Consider the following 16,646-nt stretch of genomic DNA (forward strand, 5'->3'; position numbering starts at 1 on the left):
ATATCACCATCCATCACTATAACATACTCCTTAAAAAAAAAAATTACTGTCTCTCTTCTTCCAACAGATCTGAGCCCTCCTGGCTGATCTCCAGTGTCTACAAAAGCCCCTAACGCACAGTAATTCGTCATTATATTTCTAGCGAGTAAGTAATCCTGTGAGTGCAAGTCAGTGGAGCTGGTTGTATCTTGCATGGGGCGGGGATCAATCTTTGGGGGCCAGAGGGTGGACTACGGCAGGCTGAGTTATCGCCCCCAAACACGATCAAGTTCTAATCCCTGGAGCCTCTGATTATATCACTTTGATGGGTCTGTTTCCTCCCAACCCCACCAAGCAATTCTCCGACACTACAATTCAACCCAATTCGGACACTGTCTACATGGAGATAGCATCCCTCCTCACCACGGGTTCAGGCTCAGACCTCTAAGACCCGCCTCAGCCCCCCTTTAGCCGATACTTAACAAGCCAAGGTTGTTACCTGTAGCTCTGATTGGCTATGAACTGGAGGTTCCCATGATCTCGCCACCAGTTTGATGAGTGAGCTAGAATGACTCACAGAACTCAGAAACATTTTGCTTCCCAGATCACTGGCTTATGATGCAAGGATAGAACTCAGGAACAGCCAGATGGAAGACAGGCACGCGGTAAGGGGCGGGGAAGACGCATGGAGCTTTCATGCTTTCTGAGGTGTGCCCCTCTCCCCGAATCTCCCCGTGTTCACCAACCTCGATGCTTCCGAATCCTGCCCTTTCGGGTTTTTGTGGAGGCTTCGTTACAAAGGCATGAATGATTCACTCATTGGCCACTGGTGGTTGACTCAACCTCCAGCCCCTCTGCCCTCCTTGAGGTCAAGGAGGGTGGGACTGAAAGTTCCAACCCTTTGGTCATGTGGTTCGTTTCCCTGGCAACCAGCCCCCATCCGCAGATGCTTTCGAAAAGTCAGTGCATTCACATACACTCAGGGGTGGTGAAAGCAGTTTGTGAGGGATAATTATCGCTCTTACCACTTAGGAAATTCCAAGGGTTTTAGGAACTCTTTGCCAGAAACAGGCGTGAAGACCAAATATATATTTTTTACTCTAAATCACAATATCACAGTTACCTTACATGGTGAAAGGGATTTTGCAGATGTGATTAGGTTAGGAATCTTGAGATGGGGGAATTTTCCCAGACGGCCTGGGTGAGCCCAATGTAATCACCGAGGTCCTTATAAAAGGGAAACAGGAGGGTCCGAGGCAGAGAGTCGAGATGTAACAATGGAGGCAAAGGTGGGAGTCAACACGGCAGCTTTTAGAAGCAGGAAGAGGCAAGGAAATGGATTCCTTCCTAGAGCAGCAGCGAACTACCGCAGATTCGTTTTCCGTTGCTGCTGTAACAAATTACCACAACTGACTAGCTTTAAAATGACACAAATTTAGAGGCACCTGGGTGGCTCAGTCAGTTAAGCATCTGGCTCTTGGTTTCGGCCCCCATCATGATCTTAATGGTTTGTGAGATCGAGCCCTATGTAGGGCTACGCGCTGACAGTGCAGAGCCTGCTTGTGATTCTCTCCCTCTCTCTCCGCCCCATCCCGCTCACGCTCGCTCTCTCTCACCCTCAAATAAATAAATACACTTTATAAGATAAACCTGATGGGGTGCCTGGGCAGCTCAGTCGACTTCAGCTCAGGTCATGATCTCAATCAAGACTTGTGAGCTCCAGGGGTGCCTGGGTGGCTTAGTTGGTTAAGCGTCCGACTTTCGCTTAGGTCATGATCTCACGGTTGGTGGGTTCGAGCCCCGCGTCGGGCTCCGTGCTGACTGCCAGCTCAGAGCCTGGAGCTTGTTTCAGTCTGTGACTCCCTCTCTCTCTGACCCTCCCCTGCTCACGCTGTCTCTCTCTCTGTCTCCTAGAAATAAATAAACATTAAAAAAAAAAAAAAAAAAGACTTGTGAGCTCCAGCCCTGCGTCGGGCTCTGTGCTGACAGCTTGGAGCCTGGAGCCTGCTTCGGATTCTGTGTCTCCCTCTCTCTCTGCCCCTCCCCTACTCACGCTCTGTGTCTCTCTCTCTCCTTCAAAAATAAAGAAACATTAAAAAGAAACCCTCACAAATTGATGATCTCACTGCTCTGGCTGTCAGAAGTCTCTGATGGGTTCTACGAAGCCACAATAAAGGTGTCCACACGACTGTTGCTTGCAGCCACATGGCCCCCAGCTCAGCGTGCCGCGTGCTGGGGAGATTTCATGGTTGGCTGTTACTCAGCGTTCAGTGGTAAGAGGTAACACATACATAGAGGCAGATAAAACACACGCGCAGACACACACAACCATTGAAACCAGTATCTCCGATACGTCCAGCGATTGGTACAGAGAAGCTGAAAAGGCTTGAATGTTTGAATCCAACCCTCAGCAATAGAAATGGGACTGGAGTTGGGGAAAGAGGAGGGTTGATCTCTCCAGGGAAGGGGAGGGACAGAAACAAAGGGTAGCCAGAAGGAGAGTAAAAGGTGCCTTTAGAACCATGGGGGCGGGGAGGGGGGCAGAGAGGCGGGGAAAATGGGTGATGGGCATGGAGGAGGGCACTCGTTGGGACAAGCACTGGGTGTTGTATGTAAGTGATGAATCACGGGAATCTACTCCTGATGCCAATGCACTGTATGCACTGTATGTTAGCTAACTTGGCAATAAATTATATAAAAAATAAAGACAAAGGTGAAATACACACACACACACACACACACACACACACACACTGGCATGAACCCACACATGGGGAAGCTTTGCAGAGAGCCATGGAAGAAACCGAAATTGAGAAGGCTGCCTGCCTGTGGCCAGAGCTTGCACTAAATATTAGCCAGGAAGGATGGCCCTGCTCCTCTGGTCCCTGGTGGCATTGAATGCCTTGCAGAAAAGGCATGACGAAGGGCGCCTGGGTGGCTCAGTCGGGTGAGTGTCCAACTTCGGCTCAGGTCATGATCTCCCAGTTCATGGGCTCGAGCCCCGCGTCGGGCTCTGTGCTGACTGCCAACTCAGAGCCTGGAGCCTGTTTCAGAGTCTGTGTCTCCCTCTCGCTCTGATCCTCCCCTGCTCACACTGTGTGTGTGTGTGTCTCTCTCTCTCTCAAAAATAAACACCGAAAAATTTTTTTTAAAAAAAGAAAAGGCATGACAGGTAAAAGAGGGGTTTCAGAAGGGCAATCTGGGGGCAGTGTGTATATTTCAAGGAAGGGGAAGCCGCCAGCTTGGAGGAAAAAAGGAACAGGTGTCTCTCTCCCTAGAGATTTGCCTGTAGCTCTTCTGCTAATAACTGCATTTCCATTAGCGCCTCTTTTCAAAGCCTTCCAAACAAAACGGATTCAATTACTGCATACTGCTTCACCGAGGCCGCCGATAGTACACCTGGAATGTACGGTGGGTCTCAGAGACTTTCCTGAACTTCGTATCTTTTTCCCACCACTTCCCTAGGAGACCAGAAATGGGAGCAGAGGGGGAAAGGGTTCATAACTTGCAGATCTCACCTTCTTGGAAACTATAAGGAAAAGCTAAGAGAGTCAGGCTGCCACTATCAACTCTGAGTTCTAGTGGAGGGAAAACTAAGATTGCAGAGAGACCAAGAGACTGCCCAGCCTCGTCCCCCATCCCCAAGTCTAGCCGTGCAAAAAGATTTTTTTAAAAAAAATCACTTTACTCATTACTCAGCTTTAATTGTCTGCTATTTGATTAACTTAATCTTATTTTCCTCCAGAGGCCATTGCTAGAGCGATTTCCTTTTAGTGATGTGGGTTCCAAGCTCCATACTGACCCACCGATTGTAAATGTTTTCTCTGGTTTTGTGCTCTCGGTGAATTTGCCAAGGGTCCGATGAAGGGGAAAAAAAGTACATTTTTACTATTTAACTGACCGTGAGGCGCATATACTATATCGACCTGCAGTGACTCAAAAATCCGCTTTCCCTCTCCCCCCATTTGTCTCCCACCCCCTTCTCCTTTTGATTTGTGGTTGGGAAGGCTCCATTTTGGTGTAAACTTGGATTTTTTCACCTGGTTGCCAGGCAACAGAAGCCACCCCAGTCAGGATGCAGAGAAATGTTAAATTGTTCCCAGCTACTTCTGAGGCTGGACTTGTCAAAACCCCAGGGCAGGTTGGGGGGCTGGTTAAAAATGCGGAAGGCTGTCTTTACCCCCAGCAAGCGCTAATGGGCAGGTGGCGGGAGAAACCGGGGAATTGGCTTTTAGAGTGAGTGTCTCCTCTGATAACAGGGGTCTGCGGTGGTGCCTAAGGAACCCAGGGCTGAATAGCAAATGGCAAATTACACCAAGATGGCGCCTGGGTGGCTCAGTCGGTTAAGCGTCTGACTTCGGCTCAGTTCATGATCTCATAATTCATGGGTTCAAGCCCCGCGTCGGGCTCTGTGCTGACAGCTCGGAGCCTGGAGCCTGTTTCGGATTCTGTGTCTCCTCTCTCTCTGCCCCTCCTCCCCCTGCTTGCACTCTGTTGCTCACTCTCTCAAAAATCAAAAATAAATATTAAAAAAAAAAAAAGACTGGAGCTTCAATAAGAGAAAAAAAGCTGAGAACATTGGAAGCTGTAACATTAGTTTATTTACTCACATACGGGACTACTCTGTTCTGTCCTTTACTGTTCTATGCGTGTTGAATACATTAATATATGAACTCATTTAATCCCATTGCAAGGCAATGAAGTGGAAACAATCACAGCCTTCCAGACATGAGGAAAGGAAGAAGCAGAGAGGTTGAGTAACTCGTCCAAAGTTGCACAGCTAGGAAGTGGAGGAGCTGGGATTTGAACTCTGACAGTCTGGATATCTTGGCAGCAGCACTGGCTGGTGGTGAAGAATGCAGAGTCTAGGGCTGGACGGTCTGGGTTCGAAATCTACCTGTAACATGTACTCTGTTCACTTTGCACAAACTGGCTCATCTCCTTGTGCCTCAGTTTCCCAAGCTGAGTAATGAGACATGTCTAATTATTCCCATGAGGACTGGCATTTAATAACTTTTAGCCACTGTTTTAATTGATTTCTGTGGGGCAGGGTAGAGCTGGACACCAAGGGATTCTCTGGTCCCACCGCCATCTCTGCCCTGCATCGTGCACTTGAACTTGGGCCTGAGGTTCAGGGATAGTATGGAGAAGGCAGGGATGGTATGTGCGGAATGTTTGATGTTGGGTAGGTTATTCTGTAGCGTAAAAGGCTCTCTAGCCATTTGTGCTTTTCAGCCAGGAAATAGGCGTGAATGTCAAAACGGTCACAGCATCCAAATGGCCACCTCCAGAAGGACATAACAGAGCCTTGGGCCCCCCCACCCCCCAGTGTATCCTTTTATACTAACCACCCCGTCAGGGCATTTGGGGTCAGCTCCTCTTCATCTGTCCTTTTGGTGCTTTTGAATTTCCTTCCCTTCGGAACTGGGTCTCAGGCCGGCTAGGAATTAGGATTTAGGGTCCTCGGGGTTGTGTGCACCGGGAGGCAGGGCTGGGGTGGAGGTGGTACAGTTTCTTGGGGGCCCATTGAACGGATGCAGCCATGATGGGGGCAAAGGCATGGTGGGGCAGCGGGGCGAGGACCTGGGATGCCCCACAGGGATCTGGCTCACGTCAGGACCCCAGAACCGCTCCCCAGCTGCAGAGAGCACCCTGGGGTGCCCTCCACAATCCGCCCCTTGGGGGTGGCTTCTGCTGCAGAGGGCAGGCTGGTCCAGGACTGACTGACAGAGGGGTGTGAAACCCGGCCTTCCGGCTGCAAATCATGGGGCAGCTCTGGAAGGTCACCTTCAGAATTCCCCGCACCCTTGGCGGAAATTTCTGTTGCGACAGTATTGCAGCTAAGGCTTTCCCTCCCATCAGGGGGACTGCTCTCCCTCCCTCCCCTCCCCTCCCCTCCCCTCTCCTCCCCTGCCTAAGGCCCCTCCCCAACCCATCTCGGTGGGGGGGGGCTTCATGGGGGCACCTGGCCAGCGACAGCAGGCAAAAGTGGGAGAGCTTCCAAGCAAATCAAACAACAGACAACAGCCAGTGAGGTCGACTCCACTTTTTAATGTTTTAACCATAATGCAAACAGGCATAAGTAGACTTTTGTTGAATTCCATCAAGTTAGAAGAGGAGGAGAGGCAGGAGGAGAGCATGCAGTGAACACAGCTTGGACGACCTTGCGAGGCGCGTGGGGCGGGCGTCGGTCCTTAAAGGAAGGTGCCGGAGCGCACACGGGACACTGGGCAGACATTAGCAGCATCGAGAGCTCAGAGGTAGGGGGACGTCCAAGTTTCTGACGCGCGTGTGTGTGTGGTGACATGCGACACCCACTCTGCCCACCTCCCCGGCTCCTCAACCCTGAATGGAAACCCACTGGTACAGCAAGGAGGGGCGGCCAACTGCGTGCTCTCTCTCCTCTCTCTCTGCCTTCCAGAAAACCACCGCTGAGCCCAGGGTGGGTCCTACGAGAGAAGGGCAACACAGGAAAGCACGGGGGAGGCAGGGCGGGGAGGCACTGGGCTTTCCATGGGCCCGAATCAGAGCAATGCCAAGGGTACAGCATCCTACCGAAATGGAAGCATCATCCTTCTGTCTTGGGAGGGAGTTTGTGAAGCCACTTTTTTATCCCCTCAACTCCCTGCCCTCCCCCCCCCCAGTCCCCCTCCAAATCCCTTGAGTCTCAGTTTGACAGCAGATGATGGAAACAAAGCCATCAGCCTGAGGGGTTCTCTGCTGACTCCGAAAGGTCCCTGATGGAAAGGCCTGGGGCACCCAGGAGAGATGCTTTTGCTCCCAGGGGACATTGGACACTGTCCAAAGATATATTTGGTTGTCACATTTGGCAGGAGGGAGACCGATACTGGCTTTTAGCAAGTGGAGGCCAGAGATGAAACTCCACATCATGTTTTTACAATGCCCGGGGCAGCCCCCACCACAAAGAATCGGCCCCCAATGCCAACAGTGCTGAGGTTGGCTGGCCCCTGGACCAGAGGCTCTGAGAGTTTGGGAGCCAAGCCCGGGCACTTCGATGTCCTGGAGTCATTTTCTAGAAGACTCTGGAAAGCAGCATCGTAAGGCAGGTTTGTTCCTGCCTGCCAGGGCCACCTCGTTAAGAACGGTCTCCGTCCTGGACCAGGGAGAATGCCCTGCTTGTCCAGAACCGTTCAGATATTCAACAAATGAAGGCGTATTTACCCCTGACCTCCGCCCCTGCACGGGGCTTTGACGAGTATTAACAGGGTATGGACTCAAGACCCGTGTTCCAGGGGTGAACGTTTACGCAGGTCCTCACCTAGGTCTGAGACTCATCGGTGTTTGGGGGCGGGGACTGGCAGCGGACCAAGGACAGGGTATGCATGATGGAGAAAGAAGAGACCAGGCTGGTGGTGTCAGCGCCCAAAGGTCAGATCCAGGTTCACTGGGACCATCTGTGATGAGTCCCAAACGGTGGGAGATGGGACAGGGACTCTCCGATCTCGCTTCCTCCATCCCTGCCCCTGGCCTTTAATTCTTGAGCTACCAGGACATGTAGGTGCCGGAAGTTTACAAGGGCTGGGAGACATCGGGGAGCATGGACAAGTCCTCTAAGATGCCCAGAGGAATGTTCCTCTCTTGGTCACCTGCAGGCAGTCTCAGATTAACTGGCCAATTCAGACAGAAGCCTCTGTGGGTAAGGTGGGCATGATGACATGCCAGGGCTCAGGGTAGCGGAGATGCAAAGATGGCAGGTAATGGCCGGCTCGAAACAAAATCTGAACCCCACAGCTTTCCTGATGGCATGAACAGCCAACGTTCTAAGAGGTGAAGGGGCCCAGACATCTGGCTTGGCCATCCTGGCGCAGGGACCGTTTTTACCTGTGATCTGGGTCAAAAAATCTCACTTGTTTTGGACTTAGGGAAAAACCTGACCTCCTTTTCGATGTCCAAAGCAGGTGGCTGCCGAGAAGGTCTTTGGCAAGAGAATCCCGTGTTCTCAGGCTAATGTCTACTGGCCTGGGGTCAGTTCTCGTTCTGTGCATCTAGGCACGGCCAGACCCCGCCAACGATTCACCCCGCTGGCTGGTAATCATGTCAACAACTGTACACTCATCTTTCCCTAGAAGGTGTTTTTTGTTTGTTTTTCTCATGAGGCTCCCGTCTCAGCCTGGAGGTAATACTCTTGACCTTGTCCACAGCAGATCAGTCTCTGGTTCCTGTTGATTCAACCCCTGGAGTGGCTTTATCCCTACATCTGCCTCTTCCCTCACTCCAGCTTTGGTAACAGCAAACACATCAGCGATGGCTCAACAGGCCGGCCATCCATGCTCTATGCTGCGGCCACAATGTTCTTTTCCAAGCGCAGTGCCAATTACCTTATTTCCTCCCATTTAAAAAACATTCTTAGAGATTTCGCGCTGCCTACCAAATGAAGTCAAAATTCCTCGACATGCCTTCACCTCTCCCTGGCCCCTGGTCCCTGGCCCCTGCTCACCTGCCCGGCACCTGCCTCGCCACCCTCAGCTTCTTCAGCCTTCCTCAGCCGGCCCCGATTTACTTTCCCATCTGTGCCTTCCGTCCCCCCTCTTCCGACTTCCTAGAAAGCTTGTGTCCCCAGACCGGCAAGGTGCAATCCACCCACTTCTCAAACCCCAGGCGTGTGTGTCGATTCTAAGGCTTGTGTGTCTAAATACAGGATTCCGATCTTCTACAAACAGGAACTGCATGTTGCTCTGTACGCTTCACTGCGCCTTCAAGGCTTGATTATGGATCCATAGGTCAAGATGGGGAGCACGGCCATTTTTCCTTTTCCTATCGCACGGGGCGTCTCTTTCCTCTTGGCCAAACTCACTTTTATTCAGTAAGGTTGAGGACACTGGGGGCCAGTTCAAGGCAGAGGGGGAAAGACAGGGCTGTAACCCAGGTAACCCCCAAATGCCCAGTCAGTTCTATTTTCTGCTCACCTATGGTCAGACCAAATTTGTGTACGTAGTTTTGGCTACTGGGACTGAACTAAAAACCACCACAAGGGGGCAGCATTTACCCATCCTGGATCAGACCTAAACCCTGAACTAGGACTCTGAGTCTTGAAAGGCTCATTACAGCGAGATTTTTTCCTAACAGGGATTCTGCCAAAGGAGAGAAATACATCAGACCAATCCCCTGTCTTCTAGCCGGGCATCATGAAGCGGCTTGTGTTGGGAGTTGAAAGGTGTTTAAAGGCAAAAATCCTTTTTGGGAAGAAAGATGCATCCCCATTCTATAATCACTGCTTTGGACTCCCTGATAAAATGAGACAATGCTTCCATCTGCCTGCCTGTGACCAAGAAGCATAGGGATATACGAAGAAGATGCCTGGAACACAGCAACTGCACACAAGTACTTATCTGGGGATGGAAAAGCACTCACGCCCAGAGCTTGGTCTGGAGAGAGAAGCGTTGATGAATCCCTCCTTGAACGATGGTGGAGAAAGGCGAGGTCTAGTTTGCCCTTTGCCTTCAAGAATCTCCAAGATTGTCCCCTCCTGGGGACACCTCTTTGGCACTCCCTGTCCTAAGGCCCTTCTAGAGAGGCTCAGGGCACTTTCTCTTTGGCAGGCCTCCAAGCAGAGCATCCGAAATCCCCATTATGCCATATAGAAAGGCAAGGCTGCCTCTCTGTACGACATAACACAACCAAACAGAAGAACCCACTGTCTGAGGCACCCCCTTCCAAGCCTGGGGACCCAGGACAGGCCCCTCCAGGAAATTCTTTCCAGGCCCACCACTGAATTTTAGCCCTTATGGGTAGAGAGGGACCCTCCTAGCTCATTCCTGCTGAGAGGGTGAGCTCAGCAGGTGGCCTGCTGGGTAGGAACTGTGCTGACCCTGATTCGCACTGAAGACTCTGCCGCCCATTTTTGATCGGAGTCATAGTTCGTTAATGTGTCAAAATTATTTTATCAGGCTAGAAACCGCGGGATCATTCACGGGAAGGCCAAGAGCATGTGGGCCCGGCCAGCTGGGCTGTGGTCCTGTACAAGAGGCTGTGTGAAGCCTCATTATGGCTTCCCTCTCCAATCTACCCACTTTAATGGGGTTCTACGATTTCCTTCCTGGGTGGATCAGCAAGCCCCTGTTTGGAGCAAAAAAAAAACAAAAAAAAAACCTCAAAAAAGCCCAAAAACCAAAAAACCCAGCAATGATCTTCTTCCTTGAGATGGTTTGCAGTCTCCAGTCTCTGCCACTTTAATGTTTCCTCTATTTGTACTTTTAGCGTCATAACATTGCAAGGGGAAACTGAGGAAAAGCGACTTGCCCAAAGTCACCTGGTGGCAAAGACGGGAACATTACCTCCCAGACTCACAGGTAGGGTTATCCGGGGAGGGCCAAATCGGGTGATCCTATCTGGGGCGGTGGGGTCGGGGAGGGGGTTTGCTTCATCGATGAGATGGGTTAGTTTCCCAGAGCGGGCCCCGCTTGCTAACTAGTGCCCGCCAGGAGCTGAATGCATGCAATTCTGTGAGCCCCTGTTTGAGGGCGGTTTCCCCTCCGTCATCACGCTCCCTTCTCCCTGCGCTTTGCATCCAGGACAGGTGCTTCGGGGACAAGAATTTCAGGGACACGGAGCACAGATCATAAGTTACGGACGCGTGAGGGACGAACACAAGGCAGGGCATGGTTTTCGGCACTGAGAGGCGGAGGCAACACGCTTGCACGGGGGGGGGAAGGCGGACGATGGAGACCCAGGCCTGTCACACGCGTGCACACGCGTGCACACACACACACACACACACCCAGGACGTCATCATAAAAAGGGACAAGGTGGGGGGGGGGCTTCAGATGCAGAGGGACTGGCTGGGAAGACTCTCCTGACCAGTCCCTGCAGCCTCTCCAGGGGAAACCCCAGAAAACGAGCCCTAAGAGGAGCGACGGCCACATTCCAGTGGTTTCATGCACCTGCGATTTGCCCTTGTCGGGGGGGGGCGGGGGGGACACGGGTGTTGTAAGAGCCACTGTGGATGATGAAGGCATTGCAGTGCGGCAGGAAAACTCAGGGAGAAAACCCGGAGGGCCAAGGAGACCACCGGGGGGCGGGGGGCCCGGAAGACGAACAACCACGCTGACAGTATGAGAGGGACAGTGGGGGCCACGCGGGGGCCCGGAGGGAAGGTTCCGCAGTGTCCACGCTTATAAAACCTGCAGCCCCCCCCGCCCTGCCGGAGCGCAGGGGACAGTCCCCCGGCCATCCGTCTGGGGAAGAGGAGCCAGTTAGGAGCTGAAAACTCTGCAGGAAGACAGGGAGGGAGAGAGTCAGCATCCTCGAATCAGAGCCCGAGAAGCCACCAAGCTCTGGGCACAGCGGCTCTGTAGCCCGCCCCTCTTCTCCCCCTCTGCCCCCAGAACCAAGCTGCAGCACTGCCCTGTGCGGTTGGGCAGGCTGAGCAAAGGGGAGGAAGAGGGAATGAGAGAGGCTTTCTGACAGCCACAGGAATTGTAATCTGAAAGGCAGTCGTGTGCGAGCCTATTGGACACAAAGCATGTTTTCGAGACCGCTGTATCCTCACAGGGGGTGGGGAGGAGGCTGCTTAAGGAATGGGGTGTCATGGGGTGCCTGGGTGGCTCAGTCGCTTAAGCGACCGACTCCAGCTCAGGTCATGATCTCATAGTCCATGGGTTCGAGCCCCGCGTCGGGCTGTGCTGACAGCTCAGAGCCTGGAGCCGGCTTCAGATCCTGTGTCTCCTTCTTTCTCTGCCCCTCCCCTACTCACTCTCTGTCTCACAAAATAAAGACATAAAAAAATTTAAAAAAAAAAAGAAGAAATGGGGTGTCTTGGGGTGCCTGGGTGGTGTCTGACTTCTGCTCAAGTCACGATCTTGTGGTTTGTGGGTTCAAGCCCCGCATTGGGCTCTCTGCACTGGTGGTGCGGGGCCTGCTTGGGATTCTCTCTCTCTCTTTCTCTTTCTCCCCCTTTCTCTCTGCCCCTCCCCCACTTACACTTGCTCGTGCAAGCCTGCTCTCTCTCTCAAAATAAATAAACTAAAAAAAAAAAAGAAAGAAAAGAAAAGAAACGAGATGTCTTCCCTATGCTACCGAAAACGAGACGGCCGAATTCCTACCGAATTTAATGCCAGGGGCAGACGGTGGTGGTTTGGAGGTTCTCTCCGGTGGAAACGGGGGGAGTGCCTTACAATCGCAGTTGACTGGGCTGGGCATTAAGATAAGGTTGAAATAGTGAGACTCAATCCAGTCCTGTGACGCCTCAGGCTGTCCCCAGCAACTTCCAGAAGGCTGGTAAAATTGCCATAATAACACCAATTGGGATTTGTGTGGATGGGAACGTTCTGGGCAATTTAGGGGACGAGGCTGGAGCCATTATTCCACTAGGGGGCGCCCCAGGCAGACGCAGGGCACCCAAAGCCAGGGTTCCCACGTGGGGAGGGGCCTCAGAATCCCCTGGAGGGCTTAAAAAAATTTTTTTTATGTTTTTATTTTATATTTGAGAGACAGAGTGAATGAAAGAGAGAGTGAGCAGGGGAGGCACAGAGAGATGGAGACGGAATCGGAAGCAGGCTCCAGGCTCCGAGCTGTCAGCACAGAGCCCACGTGGGGCTCGAACTCACAAGCAGTGAGATCATGACCTGAGCCGGGAGTCAGACGCTCACCGACTGAGCCACCCGGACGTCCCCCCTGGAGGGCTTTTTAAAGCACAAACTGAAGGTCTCACTCCAGAGTTCAGAGCCAGCAGGGCTGGGGTGGCCTGGGAATGTGCATCTGCGAGCCCCGCCCCCAGTTGTGGGAAAGCCCTTGTAAAATGAAGCCAGACACCCCCCCCCCGCCCCTTGCCCACAGGATGAAGACGGCTTACTCATCAGTGTCTTTTTTGCTCTCCTCAATGAAGGCAATGGATTCAGATCTAAGGCGGTTGGTCACTTCATATGTTCGCAGGGTGACCCCGAAAATGTCCTCATGGTACCGGTTGTCGTCCTGGGGGACAGAAACAGCCATCAAACGCCAGCCAAAGGCAGCAAAGGGACAGACACGCTGACACCCTGTAATGGAATGTCCCTAAAGACCCTGTGCTCTCCAGCCCATAGGGGTCTCTCCGGCCCAGGTGGCAAAGAACATTTCGGTTTGCATCCAGAAACAGGGCCGCTGGTTCTGACAAGAGGAAGCGCAGGGGCCCAAGGGAAATCTTGCTCCCCAACCCCCCTTGTTCCCGCAACGTGCAGATCTGGGCACAGCTGGGTCAGTGTGAGGCATCCCAGCCCAAAGAGGCCAGCAGAGATGGGAGAGGAGCAAAGGTGCCCGGTTAGCATTCAGGGGACACGCCACAGCCGCCGGAGTGGAGACTTTCGCGGGCACACGGGAGTTTATCCAAAGATGAGCATCCTTGCTCAGAAGTAAACAACCAAGAAAGACCAGGATTTCTTGCGCCTAAGTTTCTGGAGGCGTGGGAGCCCCTTCAGCAAACTGAGGGGCAGGCATGGAGAATATCCTCAAAGGGCCATGTCCTTGAGGATTCAACAAGGGAAATGTGCCTCACTGCTGAGGGCAGGGTGCTGGCTGCGGGATCACGGTGACGCACGACAATGCCCAGAGTTAAGTCCTGGCGCCCTTTGGTCCTGAAGGAAGTTGCTCATTTGTAGAACAGGCTCACTTTTAGTTGGAGTAGTTTTCCAACCTTATTCTGCAGAGGTCTGGGAATCTAAGACAGGGTCTCCAGGGCTCACACCAAAGAGATTGAGCAATAGGAGCTCTCTGACATTTCTACCAGAAAGTTCTTTTCTTTTTTCTTTTCTTTTTTCTTTTCTTTTCTTTTCTCTTCTTTTCTCTTCTTTTCTTTTTTTCTTTTCTTTTCTTTTCTTTTCTTTTCTTTCCCTTCCCTTCCCTTCCCTTCCCTTCCCTTCCCTTCCCTTTCCCTTCCCTTCCCTTCCCCTTCCCTCCCCTCCCTTCCTCCCTCCTTCCCTCCCTCTCTTTTCCTTCCTTCCTTCCTTCCTTCCTTCCTTCCTTCCTTCCTTCCTTCCTTCCTTCCTTCCTTCCTTCCTTCCACCAGGAGCTTAGCATTAGATTTAGAGCAAGACTTCTTGTGCAAAAAATGTTTGGTTAATGCCCATTTAGGGAAGAACAGGGAAGGATGGGATCATCCCTGGAGCCTTGTGAAGGTACGGGACTCAGTTCCTCCTATTTGGGGCAGCTGGTTGCTCAGTTAGGACTTTGCTTGCTGGGCTGCTGCTAGCCTCTGTGCAAATTAGGTGAAAGCACCCTTCTTTCTGAGGTAGACATAGTTCCATACCAGCATACATGGCTCTGTGCAAGCATAGGGTGGCTCGCCTCAGACAAACCTTTTTGTGCAGTGCTCAACCTGCACAACCGCATGGGGCAGTGCTGCAGCTTGGTTCTGGGGAAAGGAAAATTGGGCGAGAATGCTTTCTATCTAGCTACCCAGTGGTCCACCCACTTGTTATTTTCACACACCACTGCCGTCATCCCTATTTAATACAGGCACCCGCACACCCAGCGCCCAGTCATCCTTCCTTCTCCCTCAACTATGGTTTGGGACCACCGGTATCGTCTACCCTGAGCCATAAATGGGAACGTGGCAGCAGGAGGGACGCCATCATGGCTCCCCTAATCGCTGAGACAGGTGGGGCGAGGAAGAGGAGACAGGAACTGGATGCCAGAGAAGGGACCCAGGAAGCCAGCGGGGCCGCTCACCCTCAGCCTGCTGATGAACACGCCAGCATCCTCCGCTGAGAGTTTCCCCTGCTGGGTCATGATGCGCTGGATGGCTTTGAGGACGTCGGCGGCCATGGTGACGTCCCCGCAGACGTAAACGTGGCCCTCTTGCTCCGTCAGGGCTCGGTACACAGGCTCTGCCAGCTGCTCCTGCAGAATGTCCTGGACGTACTTCTGCAGGGAGCACGGAGAGCCGTGAGAAGGAGCCGGGCTCCGGGGCCGCTCACTCCCTGGGGAGCAGAGCCTGACACCGGTGACCTCAGGGGTGACCCCAGGGGACTGGGGGGAGTGCGTAGGAGAGGGAGAGCCAATCCAAGGGTGTGTGAACGGAGCGCAGCTGTGCTAAGGACCCCCTGGGGGTAGAACGCACCCCTGACGCAGCGCCGAGCCGGGTACTGTCCACCTGCTCCCCCCTGCAGTGGGCAGCGGGCACCCGTGGGGTGTTAACGCCCTGCTTTGGTAGGTGCGGGGTTCGTTACTGCATGCATCCTGTGGCGGGGGGAGGGGGGGTGCCAGGGAGGCCCCAGGGCAGAGATGGGAGCGGTGAGGGGCTCTCAGCTCACAGCTGGACACACCCAGCTGTTGCAGCAAGAGCTGATGTCAAAGGTGGGTCAGAAGGAGGGGGGGCAGGGTGTCCAGTACATCCTCTAAGGCGCTGGGCCTTATTCGTCCAGGATGCCCGTAACTCGCCCAGGAGACCGCCCCGGGCGGAGGCCGACTTGCAGCTGGCATAGCCTGGCAGGGCTGTCCCGGTTGTGAAGACCTTCGATGCCCTTCCACGCCCAAGGTCAGGCAGCCGCGGCCCAGACCCTCCGCGGGCCCGCCCCGCCCCAGCTGTCCCGGCCCTTTCCTGGGACCGCCCCCTGGGGCTCCCCAAGACCCAGCAGGCACGTGCTCCAGTCCGGAGGCCCGTGTCCATTCTGCCTGGCAGTGCCTCTAACGGACGAACGGGCTGTTAAATGGTTTTTTTTTTTCTTTTTAATTCATAGTTTTAAACATTTTTTGATTTTTGGTAAAATACACACCGCATAGAAGGTACCGCGAAACTGAAAGCGAACAGTTTGTGGCGTGTAGTACGCCACAGCCCCGTGTAACCATCGCCCCGTCTAGTTCTAGAACTTACTCATGCCCCCAAAAGGAAACCCTGTACCCACTGGCGGTCACCTCCCCGCCCCCGCCCCCGCTGCTCCTGGTGACCAACAAATCCGCTCTCTTGTTTCTATGGGTTTGGCTGGTCCAGATATTTCACATAAGCGGCATCATAGGCTATGGGCTGTCAAATATTTTAAATCAATATTTTTATGCTCCTGCTTCCCCACGTATAGAGCAAGTTTCCGCAGGAGACTTTGGGAAGGGTGTGGGGGCGTCTGCGGGTGCTGGGCTGGGGTACAGGGACAGTGAGTGGGCCAGGGGTTACCTTTGGTTTGTCCGGCTCCCGGGAGTAGGCCGTGAAGAGCTCTTTGAAGACCCCTTTGTTCTTGGCCTGTAGAGTTTCCTCCCTGTAGATGTGATCGATCTTGGATTGCCGGCACCCAAACACCAGGACCATGGGGCAGGGGCTCATTCCTGGGGGCCGGGAGGATGTCATGTCACCAACAGCTCCGAGGCCTGACCTGGGGCTGTGGGTGGTGGTGCAGCGGGGGGCGGGGGGAGGGTGTGTGCTGCGATTCTTAGTGTGTACCGTGCACACAGAGGCGCTCAAACACAGACACAGGCTGGGGTACACACGTGCACACACGCACACCCATACGCACACATGCACACAATGAGGGAAGCAGGTAGAGGGTGCTCAGGGTCTCAATCTTTCCTTCCGCCCCCACCCCCTGGCTACTTAGCGGCCCCTACTGGGTAGTGCTTACAGGGTGGCCGTGAGAAGTAAAACAGGGGCGCCCAGCAGGCAGGGAATCCTCGATCGGAATTAGCTATCCCCCCTGAATGACTGCTCTATGGGAGCAGCTTATCACTGGTATTTTTTTAAGTCGCGT

The 16,646-nt window shown here is 53.3% G+C and overlaps 1 protein-coding gene across 1 annotated transcript in view; it reads right to left on the minus strand.

Annotated features, from left to right (window-relative positions):
• Positions 1-11,101: 11,101 nt before the first annotated feature.
• The window catches only part of NOS1 (nitric oxide synthase 1), an 81,703-nt gene continuing 76,158 nt past the window's right edge, over positions 11,102-16,646 (minus strand). The window contains exons 25-28 of the mRNA XM_039233421.1: positions 16,079-16,227; positions 14,641-14,835; positions 12,791-12,909; positions 11,102-11,208 (exon numbers count right to left, since the gene is read on the minus strand). Of these exons, the coding sequence (XP_039089352.1) occupies positions 11,193-11,208; positions 12,791-12,909; positions 14,641-14,835; positions 16,079-16,227 (479 nt within the window). The 3' untranslated portion in view covers positions 11,102-11,192. The remainder of the gene's footprint in view (positions 11,209-12,790; positions 12,910-14,640; positions 14,836-16,078; positions 16,228-16,646) is intronic.

Source organism: Hyaena hyaena, unplaced genomic scaffold, assembly GCF_003009895.1.
Source record: "Hyaena hyaena isolate Hyena2069 unplaced genomic scaffold, ASM300989v1 scaffold_0, whole genome shotgun sequence".
NCBI lineage: Eukaryota > Metazoa > Chordata > Mammalia > Carnivora > Hyaenidae > Hyaena > Hyaena hyaena.